This window comes from Pogona vitticeps, chromosome 7 (genome assembly GCF_051106095.1).
Source record: "Pogona vitticeps strain Pit_001003342236 chromosome 7, PviZW2.1, whole genome shotgun sequence".
NCBI lineage: Eukaryota > Metazoa > Chordata > Lepidosauria > Squamata > Agamidae > Pogona > Pogona vitticeps.
In genome coordinates, this window is record NC_135789.1 from 13,248,225 (window position 1) to 13,263,509 (window position 15,285).

General features: G+C 55.4%; 2 protein-coding genes across 4 annotated transcripts; one reads left to right on the plus strand and one right to left on the minus strand.

Annotated features, from left to right (window-relative positions):
- The first annotated feature begins 87 nt into the window (after window positions 1-87).
- Window positions 88-10,595, plus strand: CHERP (calcium homeostasis endoplasmic reticulum protein). Of its 2 annotated transcripts, XM_020781006.3 has the most exons (18): window positions 93-311; window positions 1,104-1,277; window positions 1,618-1,805; window positions 2,391-2,528; window positions 2,821-2,972; window positions 3,614-3,725; window positions 3,869-3,958; window positions 4,495-4,726; window positions 5,165-5,343; window positions 6,012-6,444; window positions 6,555-6,793; window positions 7,001-7,134; window positions 7,409-7,495; window positions 7,879-8,028; window positions 8,220-8,330; window positions 8,743-8,837; window positions 9,267-9,452; window positions 10,017-10,595. In XM_020781006.3, the coding sequence occupies exons 1-18, from the start codon at window positions 269-271 to the stop codon at window positions 10,019-10,021; spliced, it is 2,748 nt and encodes a 915-aa protein (XP_020636665.3). In that variant the 5' UTR covers window positions 93-268; the 3' UTR covers window positions 10,022-10,595. The 2 variants fall into 2 exon arrangements, with proteins under 2 accessions (XP_072834017.2, XP_020636665.3); XM_072977916.2 differs by lacking the exon at window positions 8,743-8,837 and having other exon boundaries at window positions 88-311.
- Window positions 10,587-15,204, minus strand: C7H19orf44 (chromosome 7 C19orf44 homolog). 2 transcript variants are annotated; one of them, XM_020781008.3, is made up of 7 exons: window positions 14,975-15,204; window positions 14,042-14,225; window positions 13,422-13,495; window positions 12,266-12,716; window positions 12,048-12,155; window positions 11,198-11,361; window positions 10,587-11,045 (listed from the first exon to the last, which is right to left on the minus strand). In XM_020781008.3, exons 1-7 carry the CDS (start codon window positions 15,131-15,133, stop codon window positions 10,962-10,964), a joined length of 1,224 nt encoding a protein of 407 aa, XP_020636667.3. In that variant the 5' UTR covers window positions 15,134-15,204; the 3' UTR covers window positions 10,587-10,961. The 2 variants fall into 2 exon arrangements, with proteins under 2 accessions (XP_020636667.3, XP_020636666.3); XM_020781007.3 differs by having other exon boundaries at window positions 11,198-11,364; window positions 14,975-15,165.
- Window positions 15,205-15,285: the final 81 nt, after the last annotated feature.

The following is a 15,285-nucleotide window of genomic DNA, read 5'->3' on the forward strand; positions in this document are numbered from 1 at the left end:
CGCCGCCAGGAGAGGCTAGCCGAGCCACGCCCCTCAAGGGCGGAAAAAAAAGGAAGGCTCCCGTTGCTAAGGTGACGCGGCCGCCAAGCGCGCGGAGGAGGCCGGGAAGCAGGCACGGTTCGACGCCGTCGCGAACGGGCCCTGCTTTTACGACGCCGGGGTTGCGCTTGGTGGCGGCCTGGGCCTAGTCGGGCTGGGGGAGGCGCGCCTCAATTTTCAACGCCGCCGCCGCCGCCGCCTTCTTCGTCCTCCTCCTCCGTGGGCGGCCATGGAGATGCCCCCACCGCCCCCGCTGCCGCCGCCGCCTGAGGGTGAGCCCCCCCGTACTTCTTTCTATGGGAGGGGGGGCTCCGAGGTGGCGGGAGGGGTCCTTTTCCCCTCCTCCCGCCTGGGAGAGGGTCTGTTTCCGGTTGTTTCCCCTCAGGAAGGGCGGTGGGGGGGAGAGGAGGAAGAAGGGGAGGCACTCTACACATGGGCAGAGGCTCCCTGCGCCCCTTCCCCTCCATCAATGGGGCAAAGGGCGTCCCTGAAGGGCTTCGGGGGGAGGGAAATTTCGGGTTAAAACCCCAGCCCCCCCGCCTCCCCCTCGGACCCCCTTTCCCTTCCAGAGACGCCTGTCTTACAGAGCCCCGTGTCCCGTCCCCCCATATATACATTTTATAGGATTTTCTCTTAATAGTTTCAGGCCACTGGCCACTGAATCTGTAAATACCGATTTCATGATAAAGAGGCCCTACTAGATATGTTTCTAAGATTTTTTTCTGATATTTTTCAGTATTTGCAGACCACGGATAAGTGAATCAGTGGATACCGCTCCCACAGATACAAGGGGGTCCTGCTGTGTATTTATTCCTATTATTTATCTTTTAACATTTTTAATACAGTATTTTCAGACTGTGGCCGAGTGAACCAGATGTATCCATTTCTGATACTTAAAAAAACCTCCACTTCTTTAGCGTTTTCAGACCACAGCTAAGTAAATCCGTGGCTACTGATCTTGCAGATACAGGGGTTGTCCAGGACCGCCCACCCTTGAGGCTCTGAGGAGCGCGAGTTGGATCAAACATTTAAAAACACCGCTTTGCGTCCTTTCTGTCCTTCAGACCAGGAGCTGCGCAATGTCATTGACAAGCTGGCTCAGTTTGTGGCCCGGAATGGCCCGGAGTTTGAGAAGATGACCATGGAAAAGCAGAAGGAGAACCCCAAGTTCTCATTCCTCTTTGGGGGCGACTTCTACGGCTACTATAAGTATAAGCTGGCCCTGGAGCAGCAGCAGTGTGAGTCCTGCCGGACTTCGTGGAGGGTGGGGGGGGCAGAGGCTGGGATTTGGGGTTGGCTTTGGATTTGGGTTGGGTCCTTGCTGGCTCCCTTGGTTGCTCTCTGGGTGGCCGGGCATCTCCCGTGGGCGCTCGGGGCTGTGTCAAGATCTTTTTGTCACCCTCTGCCAGCCAGGCCTCCCTCTCAGGGTGGTTGTTGAGGATAATTGGGGGGGCAGGAACAGCAGACGTCCATCACGAACCTGGCAGAATGGGGGTGGGGTGCGGAGAGGGTACTTGGACCTGAGAGGGCTCAGATTGGACTCCCTCATGTGTGCTTCTTTCCCACTCCTCTCCGCAGTGTTATGCAAGCAGAGCCAGGACCTTGAGGCTGCCCCGCCCATCCAAGCGATACCCCAGCCGCCCTTGGCCGCCGCCCCCGCTGCCCCCCTCACAACTCCTCAGGGAACACCCTCCATGGAGGAGTTGATCCAGCAGAGCCAGTGGAACCTCCAGCAGCAGGAGCAGCACCTCCTGGCTTTGAGACAGGTGAGGGAGGGCAGGCGGAGCAGAGACTCTTATTTGGGAGAATCACAGTGCCTCTCGGCTCTCTTCCTGCATGACTGCAGAGACCAAGGACTTTGGGTCCGTTCGTGACCCTGCCTGAGCTGATGGGGGATGAGGGGGTGCTCAGAGGCAAGAGATTCAGCCATGGGGCTCTTGGTGTGAGTAGAGAAGATGGGCTATGTAGTCTTGCAGTACCCCCACCTCCTGATTTGGCAACTCCGTCCAGTTCCTGGGGGAGATTCTGAGGGTTCAGGGTTTTTCCCTGCCACATCGCAGATCTGCGGTTCTTTCTCTCTTTCATGGCTTAAGCCACCTGGGGTCCTTTTAAGGAGAAATAATTTAAAAAAATAAGTAATTTAAAGAGATAAAGATGGCCCAGGTTGGCACACCGCTAGCCTTTGGGTTCAGGTCTAGCAGCGGCTGGCAAGATGAGCCGGTCCTGCAGAGCTTTGTGGGGTCTCTAGGGGATACCAGTGGGGTGCAGGCTTCTGAGAAGGGAAAATTTGGGGCTCTCCTCCTTTCCCCACTCCTGGAGTTGTGCTCAGATCTCTTGCCTCCTCCATTTAGGAGCAAATCACCTCAGCGATCGCCCTGGCCGTCGAGCAGCAGATGCAGAAGGTTCTAGAGGAAACTCAGCTGGACGTGAACGAGTTTGATAACTTATTGCAGCCGATCATCGACACCTGTACGAAGGACGCCATCTCCGTAAGTGGGAGGGCGAGCCAGCTGGGGAGGGTTGAGGTTTGAGCGCAAGGAAAAGCAGGTGCCTGTTATAATTATGCCTTTCAAAAGGGCTCCCGTTGGTTCACAGAAACGGGTTTAGAATTTGCATTTTCTTAGTCCCCATTCGAGAACCATGGAAAACACAGTGAAATCTGCTGGTGAGCTTGGTTTAGATCTCTGGCTGGAGAGCCCAAGGTTGGGAGTTTGACTCCCCCATGAATGAACGAACCAACCCTGCCTCTGACAGCCTGGGTGTGGGTTGTGTCTCCTCCAGGCTGGCAAAAACTGGATGTTTAGCAACGCCAAGTCCCCCCAGCACTGTGAGCTGATGGCCGGGCACCTGCGGAACCGCATCACGGCGGAAGGGGCCCACTTCGAACTCCGGCTCCACTTAATCTACCTGATGAATGACGTGCTCCACCACTGGTGAGGCGGGGGGCGAGGGAGGCCCCAAGGGCTGGGGTCTGCTTGGTATGGGGTCGGGGGATGGCAGGCCAGCCCTGCAACTGATAGCCAGACTTCCTGTAGAGAGATGGTGTGGAGCAGTGGTTAGAGAGCTGGACTAGGACTTTGGGGGTCCAGACGCAGGTTCGAGTTGCACTTGGACTAGTCCCTCTCGCTTGGGGCCTGGCCTCCCTTGACAGGGTTCCTGTTGGGAGAATAAACGGGAAGGAGAAGAATCCCGTACATCGCCTTGCACTCAGGGGAAACAGTAAGAGCCCCGTATCGGTGTGATCGGTATCCACGGATCTACTTATACATAGTCTGAAATTAGCAAGGCCATGTTCTCCCCCCCTGCTGTTTCCAGGGATACCTCCTTTGTGGACAGGAGAGCAGGAAGCCCAGTCCTTTGGCCAGACTGGCCAGGGCTCCCCCTCCCAACCACACATGGACACCAAAGAAGTAGAAAGCTAGTGCTTCATTTATCTGCTGTTTCCAGTATCCACAGGGTGGGGGTAAGACTGGTTCAGAGGCAGGCCCGGTTTTGCTTTCTTTGAGTCTTTGGCTTGTGGTCTCGGTGGTGACCTGCCTTCTCTCTCTCTCTCTCCCCCACCCCTTGTTTTCAGCCAGCGGAAGCAACAGCGGGACCTTCTGGCTGCCCTGCAGAAAGTGGTGGTACCCATTTACTGCACCAGCTTCCTGGCCGTGGAGGAAGACAAGCAGCAGAAGATCGCCAGGGTGAGCAGGCTGGGCCTGCCCTTTTTTTGAGGGGTTGGGGAGAGAGAGAGGTCTGGTGGGGAGAGGGGGGTGACCTCATGACCGCTCCCGTCAAGCGCAGCCTGCCCAATAACAGCCTTCCTCCCTTTCTGGATATCCCACAGCTCCTTCAGCTGTGGGAGAAAAATGGCTACTTTGACGAATCCATCATTCAGCAGCTACAGAGCCCGGCGCTTGGACTTGGGCAGTATCAGGTAAGAAAAGAGGCCCAGGGGCCGGGCAGCTGAGCTGGAGGGACCCGCCAGGCGGGAGAGAGGGGCCAACGGTCTGTAGGCCCAGCCGTCAGAGCGGGCTTTTGCAGAAGCTCTCCCGGCATTCTCTCCTTTGAATACGTCCCAAAACCTGTGAGGAAACGCAGATTAAAACCTTTCAAGTCAATGGGCAGGCCGTTCTAAAAACTTAATTACAGTAGGACCCCCTGTATCCGCAGGACCACTATCCACTCACTCATCTACATATGATAAGACTTTTACTGTCTTGTAGTATGCATTTTAAGGGTGTATTGTTTGTGTTGTATAAATTATAGATGCATCATTTTGTGATATATTATTATAGCTTGATTGTTCCTTATTGTAAACCGCCCAGAGTGGCCTTTGGCTTGGGTGGTACATAAATCAGGTAAATAGACAGACAGACAGGCAGACAGACAGACCATAACTCTCCTGCCTGTGTTTCCTTTTTCTCCTGCCTCTCCCCCCCCCGCCCCCCCCACCCCACCTGGTGCTTTCAGGCCACTCTCATCACCGAGTATGCCAGTGTAGTCCAACCAGTGCAAGTGGCTTTCCAGCAGCAGATCCAGACTCTGAAAACCCAGCATGAGGAGTTTGTGAACAGCCTCACACAACAACAACAACAGCAGCAGCAACAGCAGCAGCAACAGCAGCTTCAGATTCCTCCTTTGGAAAGTGAGGTCAAGCCGGCTGCCCCAGCTCCTCCTCCAGCCGCCCCCGTTGCACAAGGAGGTACAGCCCGCCGCTCTCGTAGAACTTGGGGTTTCCTTCCTGCTTTCTCCCCACCCGACCCCCATGAGTCCGCTCAGGGGCTGGCGAATCGTAGAATCGTTGGACCCGAGAACCATGGAGTTGGAAAGGGGTCTCATAAGGCCATCAAATCCCACCGCCCTGCTCAATCCAGGAATCCTGAAGTCAAAGGAGATTGGACAAGGTGGTGGTCTAGTTTTCTCTTGAGTACCTCCAGTATGGGAGCGCTCACCCCCCTCCTCCCGAGGTCATGGGTCCCATTATCACATGGCTGTAACAGTTGGGAAGTTTTCCCTGATCTTCAGCCTCCTGGTGGACTGAACGGGCTCAGAAATGGGGCTGCGAGCAAGGGTCCGTTTGAGACGGCAGCTCATGGTGACCCTCCCCCCAGCCCTCTCAAGCCGGTATGTTTCTTTTCAGAGGAGGGGAAGACTCCCCTGCCGCTCGCAGGTGCCACCGAATACGAAGCGGCAGGCAGTGCCAGCTCTGATTCTGCCACCCCCGGACCGCGTGGCCCTGGGCCTCACGATCACATGCCTCCCAATAAACCGCCCTGGTTTGATCAGCCACACCCGGTGGCCCCCTGGGGCCAGCAACAGGTACTGGGTGTGGGGTTGGGTGGGGCTCTGTCCAGGGGGCCTGGAGGTCCCTGCTCCTTTGGGGTCGTTCCCTCTTGTGGGGGAGGGGGTCAAAATGCTGCCCTGCCTCGGAACTTCTTGCAACGAGACCACAGTCCGGGTCAGTTGGTTAACTCGTGTTTGTTAACCAAAACCTCGCAGTGTCCCAGCAGCTTGTTAAGGGTTGGAACTGAACTCTTGCACGCTTTGCGCCATTTACTCGGTTCACCACAGCAGGAAGCTTTGGACGGATGCTCTTATTCACATTCTTTAAATGAAAGACAGACTGTGTTTAAAGCAGTTTTAAAGCTGGCTGGCTTAAATGCTTGCAAATGGTTTGTCTAAACTGAAGGCAGAGAGCATTTAAAACAGGTTGATCGTTTCCACCCCCTGGCCCCTGAAGATAGGAGACAGTCCACTTAACTTTCCTTAGAGTTTGCCTCTTCTGCTGCGGTCGTTGAGAGACTCTTAAGCGAGCCATAGAGAACATCTACAGGGAAACTATATTGGCCTCCATCGTGATTTCCAATAAATTTTATGAAGCGGGGTATGGGTTGTGGGGCTTGCTTTGAATAAGGGCGTGTGCTTTTCACCCCACATCCCTGGTTACCTCTAGCTGATGGGCCCCTCTGATCTTCTTCCTCTCGCAGCCTCCAGACCAGCCCCCCTTTCCTCACCACCAGGGACCCCCTCATTGCCCCCCATGGAACAGCAACCACGAAGGCATGTGGAATGAGCAGCGGGAGCCCGGCTGGAACAACCAGCGCGAGGCCCCCTGGAACAACCAGCCTGATCCGTCGTGGAACAACCAGTTCGAGGCCCCCTGGAACAACCAGCACGAGCAGCCGCCGTGGGGGGCCGGGGGCCAGAGGGAACCCCCTTTCCGGATGCAGCGCCCGCCCCACTTCCGGGGGCCCTTCCCCCCTCACCAGCAGCACCCCCAGTTCAACCAGCCCCCCCACCCCCACAACTTCAACCGCTTCCCGCCGCGCTTCATGCAGGACGACTTCCCCCCACGGCACCCCTTCGAGCGGCCCCCGTATCCACACCGCTTCGACTATCCACAGGGGGATTTCCCCCAGGGTGAGTGCTGGTCTCTAGCTCCCTCTCATGGCGGGTTCTGGTAACAACAACATGGATTTTGCCCACAAGTCCCCAGAGGTTTCAACTGTTTTTTTTCTCTTTCTCCGCAGAGATGGGGCCCCCACATCACCACCCTGGGCACCGCATGCCACACCCTGGGATCAGCGAGCATCCCCCGTGGGGAGGGCCCCAGCATCCTGACTTTGGGCCTCCCCCCCACGGATTTAATGGCCAGCCGCCCCACATGCGCCGGCAGGGGCCCCCTCACGTCAACCATGACGACCCCAGCCTGGTGCCCAACGTCCCATATTTTGACCTCCCGGCTGGACTCATGGCGCCGCTCGTCAAAGTAAGCGGTCCTGAGGGACGAGCCGAGGAGGCATGTGGGTCTGTCCTGGGAGGTGGGGATGGGGGGGTACCCTGACCTTTCTCAGCTTCCTGGCTCCTTTGATGGCTTTGCCGCTCTTGCCTTCGTCTTGCGCTCCGGGTGCCGTGGCATGGCATCCACGCCTCTCCCCCCCGGGCCACAATGTGACTGCGGCTTCCCTCCTTTAAGCTGGAAGATCACGAGTACAAGCCCTTAGACCCGAAGGATATCCGCCTGCCTCCCCCCATGCCCCCCAGCGAGCGGCTCCTGGCAGCAGTGGAAGCCTTTTACAGCCCACCTTCCCACGACAGACCCCGGAACAGGTAAGAGGCCAAACTCCCCAGGACTCCCCGCTTTCCCACGGCACGGTTTCCAACCGGTCTGACCCTGCCGACGGACTTCCGGCTGGAAGAGTCGGTTTCTAGCCAGGTATGCTTCGGGGCCATCTGCGTGGCTTCATGGGGGGGCCAAACAGTTCCCTACACCCCCTTGATTGCGAGCAGTGCCCTGACACTCCATGGAGGAACTGATCTTCTTTCCTTTCTCTCTCTCTCTCTCTCTCTCTCTCTCTTTTCCCTGCTTGGCTTCCCGTTCCAGTGAGGGCTGGGAGCAGAACGGGCTGTACGAGTTCTTCCGAGCGAAGATGAGAGCCCGGCGGCGCAAAGGACAGGAGAAAAGGAACAGGTAGGAGCTCACCCCAGGGAGCTCAAAACGATGAGCCTAGAAGTACTGAGAAGGGTGAAACAGATATCGTTCTGTGAAACGATAAACCAAAAGATTGAAAACACATTTTAAGTGGTAAAGTGTCATCCAATAAAAAAAGAAGACCCAGCTGGTCATTAGAGACAAGCCTTACTGAAGAGAAAGATCTTTTATCCACTTGCGGAAGGAGAGCAAAGATGGGCCCAGCCTGGCCTCCAGTGGGAGGGAGTTCCAAAGTCTCTGGGAGCTGCCACCGAGAAAGCCCTCCTTTCCCAGATTTGCGCCCTGGGTTCACCTGGCCTCATCCTGGTAGCCAAACAGCAAGAAGGAATCACAGCTTTTCTTTCTTCTTCTTTCCACGCCAGCGGCCCCTCGCCCTCCCGCAGCCGATCCAAAAGCCGCGGCCGCTCGTCATCCCGCTCAAACTCGAGGTCTTCGAAGTCCTCTGGCTCATACTCGAGATCGCGGTCCCGGTCTTGTTCTCGGTCTCGGTCCTACTCCCGGTCACCATCCAGGTAAAGGAAAGGGGGGGCGCAGCTGGGAAGCGGGGCTTGTTCTCCCAGGTTCATCGAGGTGGGGGAAGCTTTAATGCTAGTCTGTGTGAGTGTGTGCGAGCTGATCCTCCTCAGGTCGGCTGGCCAACGCTAGCGAATCTCCCCTTTTGCATTCCGAACGTTCCACCTCAACTTGCTTCCGTCTCTTCCAGGAGCAGGAGCCGGTCCCGGTCCTCTCGAAGCCGGTCCCGGTCCCGGTCCCGATCCAAATCCTACTCGCCCGGAAGGCGCCGCCGGTCCCGATCCCGCAGTCAAACACCTCCGTAAGATTGGGCTCTTTCCACTGGTCGTCAGAGATTGCGGGTGGGAAGGTGGTGAAAAACAGCCTGAACGGGGCAAGCCAAACACGTCTTCCAAGTCCCTGTTCAAGTCCCTTGGGCTCCCGAGCGAACGGGGAAGCACGGACGTCAATTTCACAGGAGGACCCCACGGATGCTGGAAGATGCGGATAATAGTGAACCCTGGTCTAATACTGAACACTATACCTAGTATGGTTTCTGTCTCCTTTTCGTGTCCCATTCTGGTAACTTTATCCGTAGCAATCTATGTTTTTTGGGATATTTCTTTGCCTCTGAAACTGCAGGATTTCCCAGCAGGTTATTCCTCCCTTGTCGGTCTTCAGGGATTGGGGTCTGGAAAGTTTGTAGTGCTTAGTCGCTCCGTTTTCCCCTGTAGCTCTGCAGCCGGTTTGGGCTCCAGTTCGGGTCCTCCCGTCCCTGAATCCCGACTCGGAGAGGAGAACAAAGGACACCAGATGCTCGTGAAAATGGGTAAGACGGACGGGGGCCGACAAAGCGGATCTTTATAAAGCAGGCCAAGAGGTGTCATGTTCCTTCCTGGGCTGCTCCCAATAAGACTTGTGCTCTGCTAAGCTATGTGGGCTCTTCTGTGCCACTCCCTCAACTAGGGAGGTCGGAGTTTCGTCTTCACCGAGCCCAGGATTCCTGCGAATCCTGAAACGGTAGAGCCGCGGAGGACCCTGGAGATGATCCAGTCCAGCCCCTGCCCAGGAGGCCCCGGGGGGGGGGGATTTGAACTCCCCACCTCTGGCTCTGCCCCCAGAGGCTTCAACCCCTGATCCTGATAAGCAGTCCAAGCTGCCCTTTTTCCAAGCCTTTTTGACAGAAAGTGGGGGATCCTTAGTCCCCTGGAGCTGAAAGAGCTGCCAGCAACCGTTTGGTTCTGCCGTTTTTTTCCAGGGTGGAGCGGATCCGGGGGCCTGGGGGCCAAAGAGCAAGGGATCCAGGACCCAATCAAGGGCGGGGACATCCGAGACAAATGGGATCAGTACAAGGGCGTGGGCGTGACCCTGGACGACCCCTACGAGAACTACCGGAGGAACAAAAGCTACTCCTTCATCGCCCGGATGAAAGCCAGAGATGAAAGTAAGGGGACGGGTTCGCACCGGCTCGCAGGCTGCCGGGAAGGGAGGGGAGGGGAGGCCGAGCTGGAAGGAACCCTCGAGATCATCCAGTCCAGCCCCTGTCAAGGAGGCAAAAGGGAGGATTCGAACTCCCAGCCTCTGGCTCTGCCGCTGTTTAGTCTTCCCCATGGCCTCCTCTGAGCCACAGGGGTCGCCGCGCAAGGGTTTCCCCCCTCCCGGGCCCCTGGCCACCTTTTTTGTAAACCATGCGCTCCCAACAGGGAAGCCGCCTAGAGTGGTCATGACTGACCAGATAGGTGGGATATAAATAAAATAAATAAGAGCAAAGGGTGGAAAGGCCACCTGACATAACAGGATCCCGGCCCTTGTGTAGAAACCTTTGCGTGAAACTCTTAGGTTGGAGAAAGCCCAGGCTCCCTTCTTTCCTGTAATATTTTTTAATAATTAAACATCTGGCATGAATAGCGACGAGGTGGTGGTTTATCCCCTTGGGCCATTGAACTGAAGTGATGGTAGTCCTCTGCATGGTCTTATTTTAATACCACCGTGTTTCTGTCTCCTGAAGGCTAATGATGCTTCCAGCGGAAGGAGGCCAGCCAGACGGCCACTGAGCACAGGGCAAGTGAATCAGGACCTGGCTGTTTATCCTAAACCCCCCTTCCCCCCCGAGACACCTCTGGTAATGTCATACCTCCCTTTAGAGGGTTAGCCACTTGAAATATTCAGTGCTTTGTAACAAAACTAAACAAAAAAACCCCACACAATGCAGGCCTTTTTATATTTTTGTATATACACTTGGGGTAGCAAAAGGGAGGGCCGTAGGCAGACTCTTCCCAACACCCTCCCCTCCCGATTCGTTACCCGCCTACTTCCTGAAAACTCCCTTTCCCATTAGCTGGCGGGGTGCCCCGAGCCGGTCGGCTCCCATCTTGTCCAAGGCTCTCTGGAGGAACCCGAGGCGCCATTTGCCTCCTCTGCTCCCTTTTGCAACCCACCTGCTTGGCGAGGTGGCGCAGCCATTGTAAGATGACTTCCTTTGCCCGTGGAACCCGCCCCCCCCCGTCGGTCGCCCTTCTGCCCTGCATCCGACTCGGCCACCGCCTTGTACGTACGGTTGCTTACCAATAAAGAGATGTTTTTCCTATGCAGCGATCAGGTTTATTGAGAGAGCGGGGAGCCCTTGGTTTCTGTTTTCTCCGGAAATTTAGTTTTTAATCTCAGTTACACAGGTTTTTATCCCCAGCACAAAGTGACCCATCTGCGGCTGGAAAGCTGAAATGTCCCTGGGAGTGTGTCTGTTTGCACGTTCTTGTCTGGTTCTGGCCTTTCTTCAGAAACCCTGGGGAATGCGATGCACCCGCCTCCCATTACGGTGGTACTTGATTCTCTTTGTATTGCACAGTCCCGCTTGCAAAACCACCGGCCACGTCTTGAAAGCTCAGCCACCGCCTTTCTGTTCAAACGCAACAGCTGGCTCTCGTCCTGCCTGGTTTAGGAAGGGCTGTGGCATCTAAATTCCCCCTCGCTCCTCTTCTTCCAGTTCTCTCAACGCTTGTTCCATGGTCAGAGGGGGCGGCTTGTGGCAGCTGATGTACTGCAAAGGAACAAAGCAGGTTGGAATCCGGGATTGGGGGTGAGGGGAATTTTCAGACCACGAATCAGTGGATCAGCGGATACGGGGGTCCTACCGTTGTTACCAAAAACACACAGCCACACACACACACACAGGGGAACTGCAGAGCTTACCGTTTTGGCTTCTTCCAGGGTGTGGTAGTGGAAGTTTTCCTCCTCCAGCGATGCCACCATGGAGGCGTGGAGGTGCCGGCTGGCTTCAACGAAATGACAGATCAGAAGCACGTTTTGTCTCAACAGCTCATTCAGCGCCGAGGCCGCTGGACTGGTCGTGGTCCCTGCTGAAAAGCAGAGAAAAGGAGTCAGGAGATGAGCTTGGGGGTGGTGGTGGAAAGGGTCAGACCCGGCACCAACCCCTGGCCCTACCCGTTCTGCCCTACAGCTCCACAAAGTCCTTGAAAAAACAAACCCCACCACCCAGCCTCTTGGCTCCGGCCTGCTTTTTGCTGCCCCCTGGAGGCCGAACCTTTTTCTCCTGCCGAGACCCCGGGCAGATCAGGTCAGTGGCCACCCTGGGAGCCCTCAGAATTGCCCATTGGCTTTGAGCTGACGTAGACCTTGTTAGGTTCAGTTAGAATTTTAGCCCCCACTGCAGCAACATTTGACAGGAAGAAAAAACACAAACAAAAAACAAGCAGGAGCCCTGTATCCGCAGGATCAGTCCCTGCTGATTCACTGATCCACGGACTGAAAATAATTAAAAGAAAAATCTTAGAAATATCTATTTCTAAAGTTGACGTTACCAAAGCTGGCTACAAGAGGGAGCTACAGACTGGGATGTAGAGTGTTTGCTATTATCCACATTTCTCAGCCTCCGCAAAGGGGCTTGCAACTGCTTCCCTGCAGATACAGGGCTCCTGCTTGAACCGAAATTACAGGTTGGACCAAGGATCTGGCTGAGCAAACCCTCGCTTCCTCTGTTTGTAATCAGCATGGCTCAGCAGGGGTCAGGAAGAGATAATACCTTCCAAGATGTCCGGACTTAGGCAGCGGCTGACCCCCGGCGAGGTTCCTGCGCCTCTCCCTCCTGGGGTCTGTCCCATCCACGGGATATCCGCTGCATACAGGTGGGCTGGAAGACACCAAGGCCATGTCATGACCAACGAACTATGTAGAACCCCTGGCCCCAAAAGAGGCTTTACGCCCTACGCCTCCCCACCTTCCAACCCTTGGCTGACTTACCGTGCAAATCCTGGTAAGGAAATGAAGAGGTACTCGTCTGCACAGCTTTGTCCCGCACGGATCTCCTCCTTTGGGGCTCCAGGCTTCCAGGGGAAGAGAAATCAGAGGGAGTAGATGGCAGAGAGGCCTCCTGACGGCCCCATAACTCTTCGGAAGAGGAAGCTGGACCCTCGGCGTCGTTGGCTTCGGCAGACAAGGGGTAAGACTCAAAGTCTTCAGAATATTCGGGGCTGCTGGCCCTCGCTGGGCCGTCCAGGGAAACCCCAACGGAGGCGTCGCTCAACTGCTCAGAGATGTCGGTTTCCCCCAGATCCTCGTCCGCCTCATCTTCCAGGCTCACAGTGTCTTCTGAGAAGGCGCGCTGCACCTTGAAGGCGCTCTGGGTGGCAGCATGGATCAGGACTGCACGTGGCTCATTCCTTGGCTTTCCGGTGCCCTCCACTGTCATCGCCTGGGTAAGCATGTTGGGTGCGAAAGCGTCACGCCGGTGAGAACATAACTGCATCCCTTAACAGGCTAATGCTTAAAACTCTGTCTTAGCAGAAAAAAGGACAGCAGGACCCCCATAACTGTGGGGGATCAATCCAATCTCTCCAGCAGATGCTAAAAATGTGGATAACAGCAAACCGAATGTTTTATTGATTGATTGATTGATTGATTGATTGATTGATTGATTGATTGATTGATTGATTGATTGATTGGACTTATATACCGCCCCATAGCGCTACAAGCACTCTCCGGGCGGTTTACAATTTTAATTATACAGGCTACACATTGCCCCCCCAGCAAGCTGGGTACTCATTTTACCGACCTCGGAAGGATGGAAGGCTGAGTCAACCTTGAGCCGGCTACCTGGGATAGCACAGTCTCTAAATCCCTCTAATGGCCATTTCTGGTAACATTCTCTTTAGACATATATATTTCTAGGGTTTTTCTTTTTAGTATATTTAAACCACCAGGTAAGGGACTCAGCGGATACTGATCCCGTGGATACGGGGTGGATAGGTGGGTCCAACAGCACACAGCTGCTGTCTTTGCCCCTCTGGCCCTCCCATTGGCCAAAATGAATGAGATGACCACCTGTCAATGCTGACAGAAAGGAAGGCACTGTCCAAATCCTGTCCCCGACCCAAACTCTTGAGTCTTCGGCTCTTACCTCTTTGAATTCTTCCGCCCGGGAGGCCACAGCGGGTGCCAAGTCATCCAGGCTCAAAATGTTGACTCTGAAATCTGCAAAGGAGGAGAGAACGGACACTTCAGGAAGACCCGAGTCTTTTTACCTTACAGAAATCGCTTTGCCCAGCTTACGAGGAGGAAGAGGAGCCGGGGTTTCCTCGCTGTTGCCTCGCCTGCATCGTCTACCTTTTCTTCCCATTCCGGCAGAAAAGCATTCAAACTTGGCACTCGCCTGCAGCAGCCGGTTCTAAGCCAGGAAATTTAGCTGCAAAGCCCTGGAGCAAACACTCTGGTTGTATCCGAAACAATTAAATAGGAACCTCAAGGTTTCGGCGTCAGATACAGCAGGATTGTGGTATCTTAGCCCCCTCTCCCGGCCACCAAAGAACATGGAAATATTGAATGCTACCCATTGCATGGGCAGTACAGTACTGATAAATGCACTCTGGAAATACATATATAAATCCGTATTCTTGGGGCGGGATGTTATTTAGACTTTTCAGGCTGAAGGCGTGCAGTTCAATGGATACAGGTCCTGTGGATAGCGGGAATTCTTTCTAGAGGGTTGCTCAAAGAAGGAGAACAGCAGACCGGACTCACCGCTGCCAGTGGAAATGTCGCTTGGCGGGTCGGCCTCTCCGGAGAACAACTCGTCCAGGGACTGGAGGAGGCTTGGAGAAGCTGCCCGGCTCAGTCCGGGGGGAGTGTCTCCACTCAGGGAGGACGAGGCGCTTCCGGGGGGTCCCTTGAGGTGATGTCCACCCGGTGGGCCCCGAATCCAGGTCTTCGAGACCGAGAGGTTTGGGGGTAGGAGAGAAAAAAGGGTTGACACGGGAAGGGTGTGTGTGTTTTTTTCTGCAGGATTCGCACAGGTGGTCATCCGCCACAAATTGAGGTGAACGACCTGTCATGGTGAACGAATGGGCAGGACTAGGGCAAACGCAGGCCCCCACACGCACACAAGCACCGGGCCCCGCACCTGCACCCCATACAACTCCCCCCAAGGGAGGCAGCCTTCTGCACATGCTCAGGGGCCCCTCTTCCCTTGCGTTAACAGACCCGTAGCAAGAGGGCTGGAAAAAAGCCAGAAAGTCTGCCATAATATTAATATTAGATAAACAATTAATTAATTATCTATTAGCATTGTTAATCTTTGATTTTAGCATTTATGCCTTTATTTCGTGTCTCTTTATTCGTATGGCATTTATTTCTTCCTTTAATACAGTTTTTTTAGTCCTTTAGTATTATTTTAGTCCTTTCTTTCACTCGAATTGATCTTAGTATCAGCAACTTTTTTACCTCCTTATTGATCTTTTTTTTTAAAATTTGGCCTTTTCAGGCATCGGAGCACCGGATCCGCAAGTATAGATCCCGCGGATAAGAGGGGACCATCCCGTGATTAGCGGCCGCTCCCCACCAAGGGGCGAAGCCTGACGGGAAAGGCGGGGTCCAAGGGGGGACCCCGGGAAGTGACGCGCGCTCCATACCTCGTGACGTCACACCCGCCAGCCCCTCCCTCTCTGCTTCCCTCACCGGCCGGCCCCTCCCGCTCAGCTGAGCCGCCGCCCGGGCGAGCGCCGCGCTCCCGCCGCCTCGCCTCCTCGCCGCCGCCGCCATTTTCCGCCTTCCCTGCGCGTCGCTTAGCAACCCCGACGGCGCCTCACGCCTTCGCTCCCGATTGGCTGGCGGCATCCTTGTTAGCGGTCGAGACCAGAGAGGCGGGGCAAAAAGAAAAGTAGCGGCACCCAATCAGCGAAGCGTGCCCAGCGAAGGGCGGGGCTGGCGGCTAGCCCCCGCGGAAGGGAAGGACCAATGAGGAGCGGCCAGACCGAAGGGGGGCGGGA

What these genes read in the sequence shown, in the direction of transcription:
- CHERP (XM_020781006.3), top strand. Translation starts at nt 269, where the DNA reads ATGGAGATGCCCCCACCGCCCCCGCTGCCGCCGCCGCCTGAGG. An exon ending in AGCAGCAGAAGATCGCCAGG is followed by an intron (nt 3,726 to 3,868) that starts GTGAGCAGGCTG and finishes GATATCCCACAG; the next exon opens with CTCCTTCAGCTGTGGGAGAA. An exon ending in ACAGGGGGATTTCCCCCAGG is followed by an intron (nt 6,445 to 6,554) that starts GTGAGTGCTGGT and finishes CTTTCTCCGCAG; the next exon opens with AGATGGGGCCCCCACATCAC.
- C7H19orf44 (XM_020781007.3), bottom strand. Translation starts at nt 15,133, where the DNA reads ATGCCGCCAGCCAATCGGGAGCGAAGGCGTGAGGCGCCGTCGGGGTTG. An exon ending in AAGTCCGGACATCTTGGAAG is followed by an intron (nt 11,365 to 12,047) that starts GTATTATCTCTT and finishes TCTGCTTTTCAG; the next exon opens with CAGGGACCACGACCAGTCCA. An exon ending in CCCTGGAAGAAGCCAAAACG is followed by an intron (nt 11,046 to 11,197) that starts GTAAGCTCTGCA and finishes GTTCCTTTGCAG; the next exon opens with TACATCAGCTGCCACAAGCC.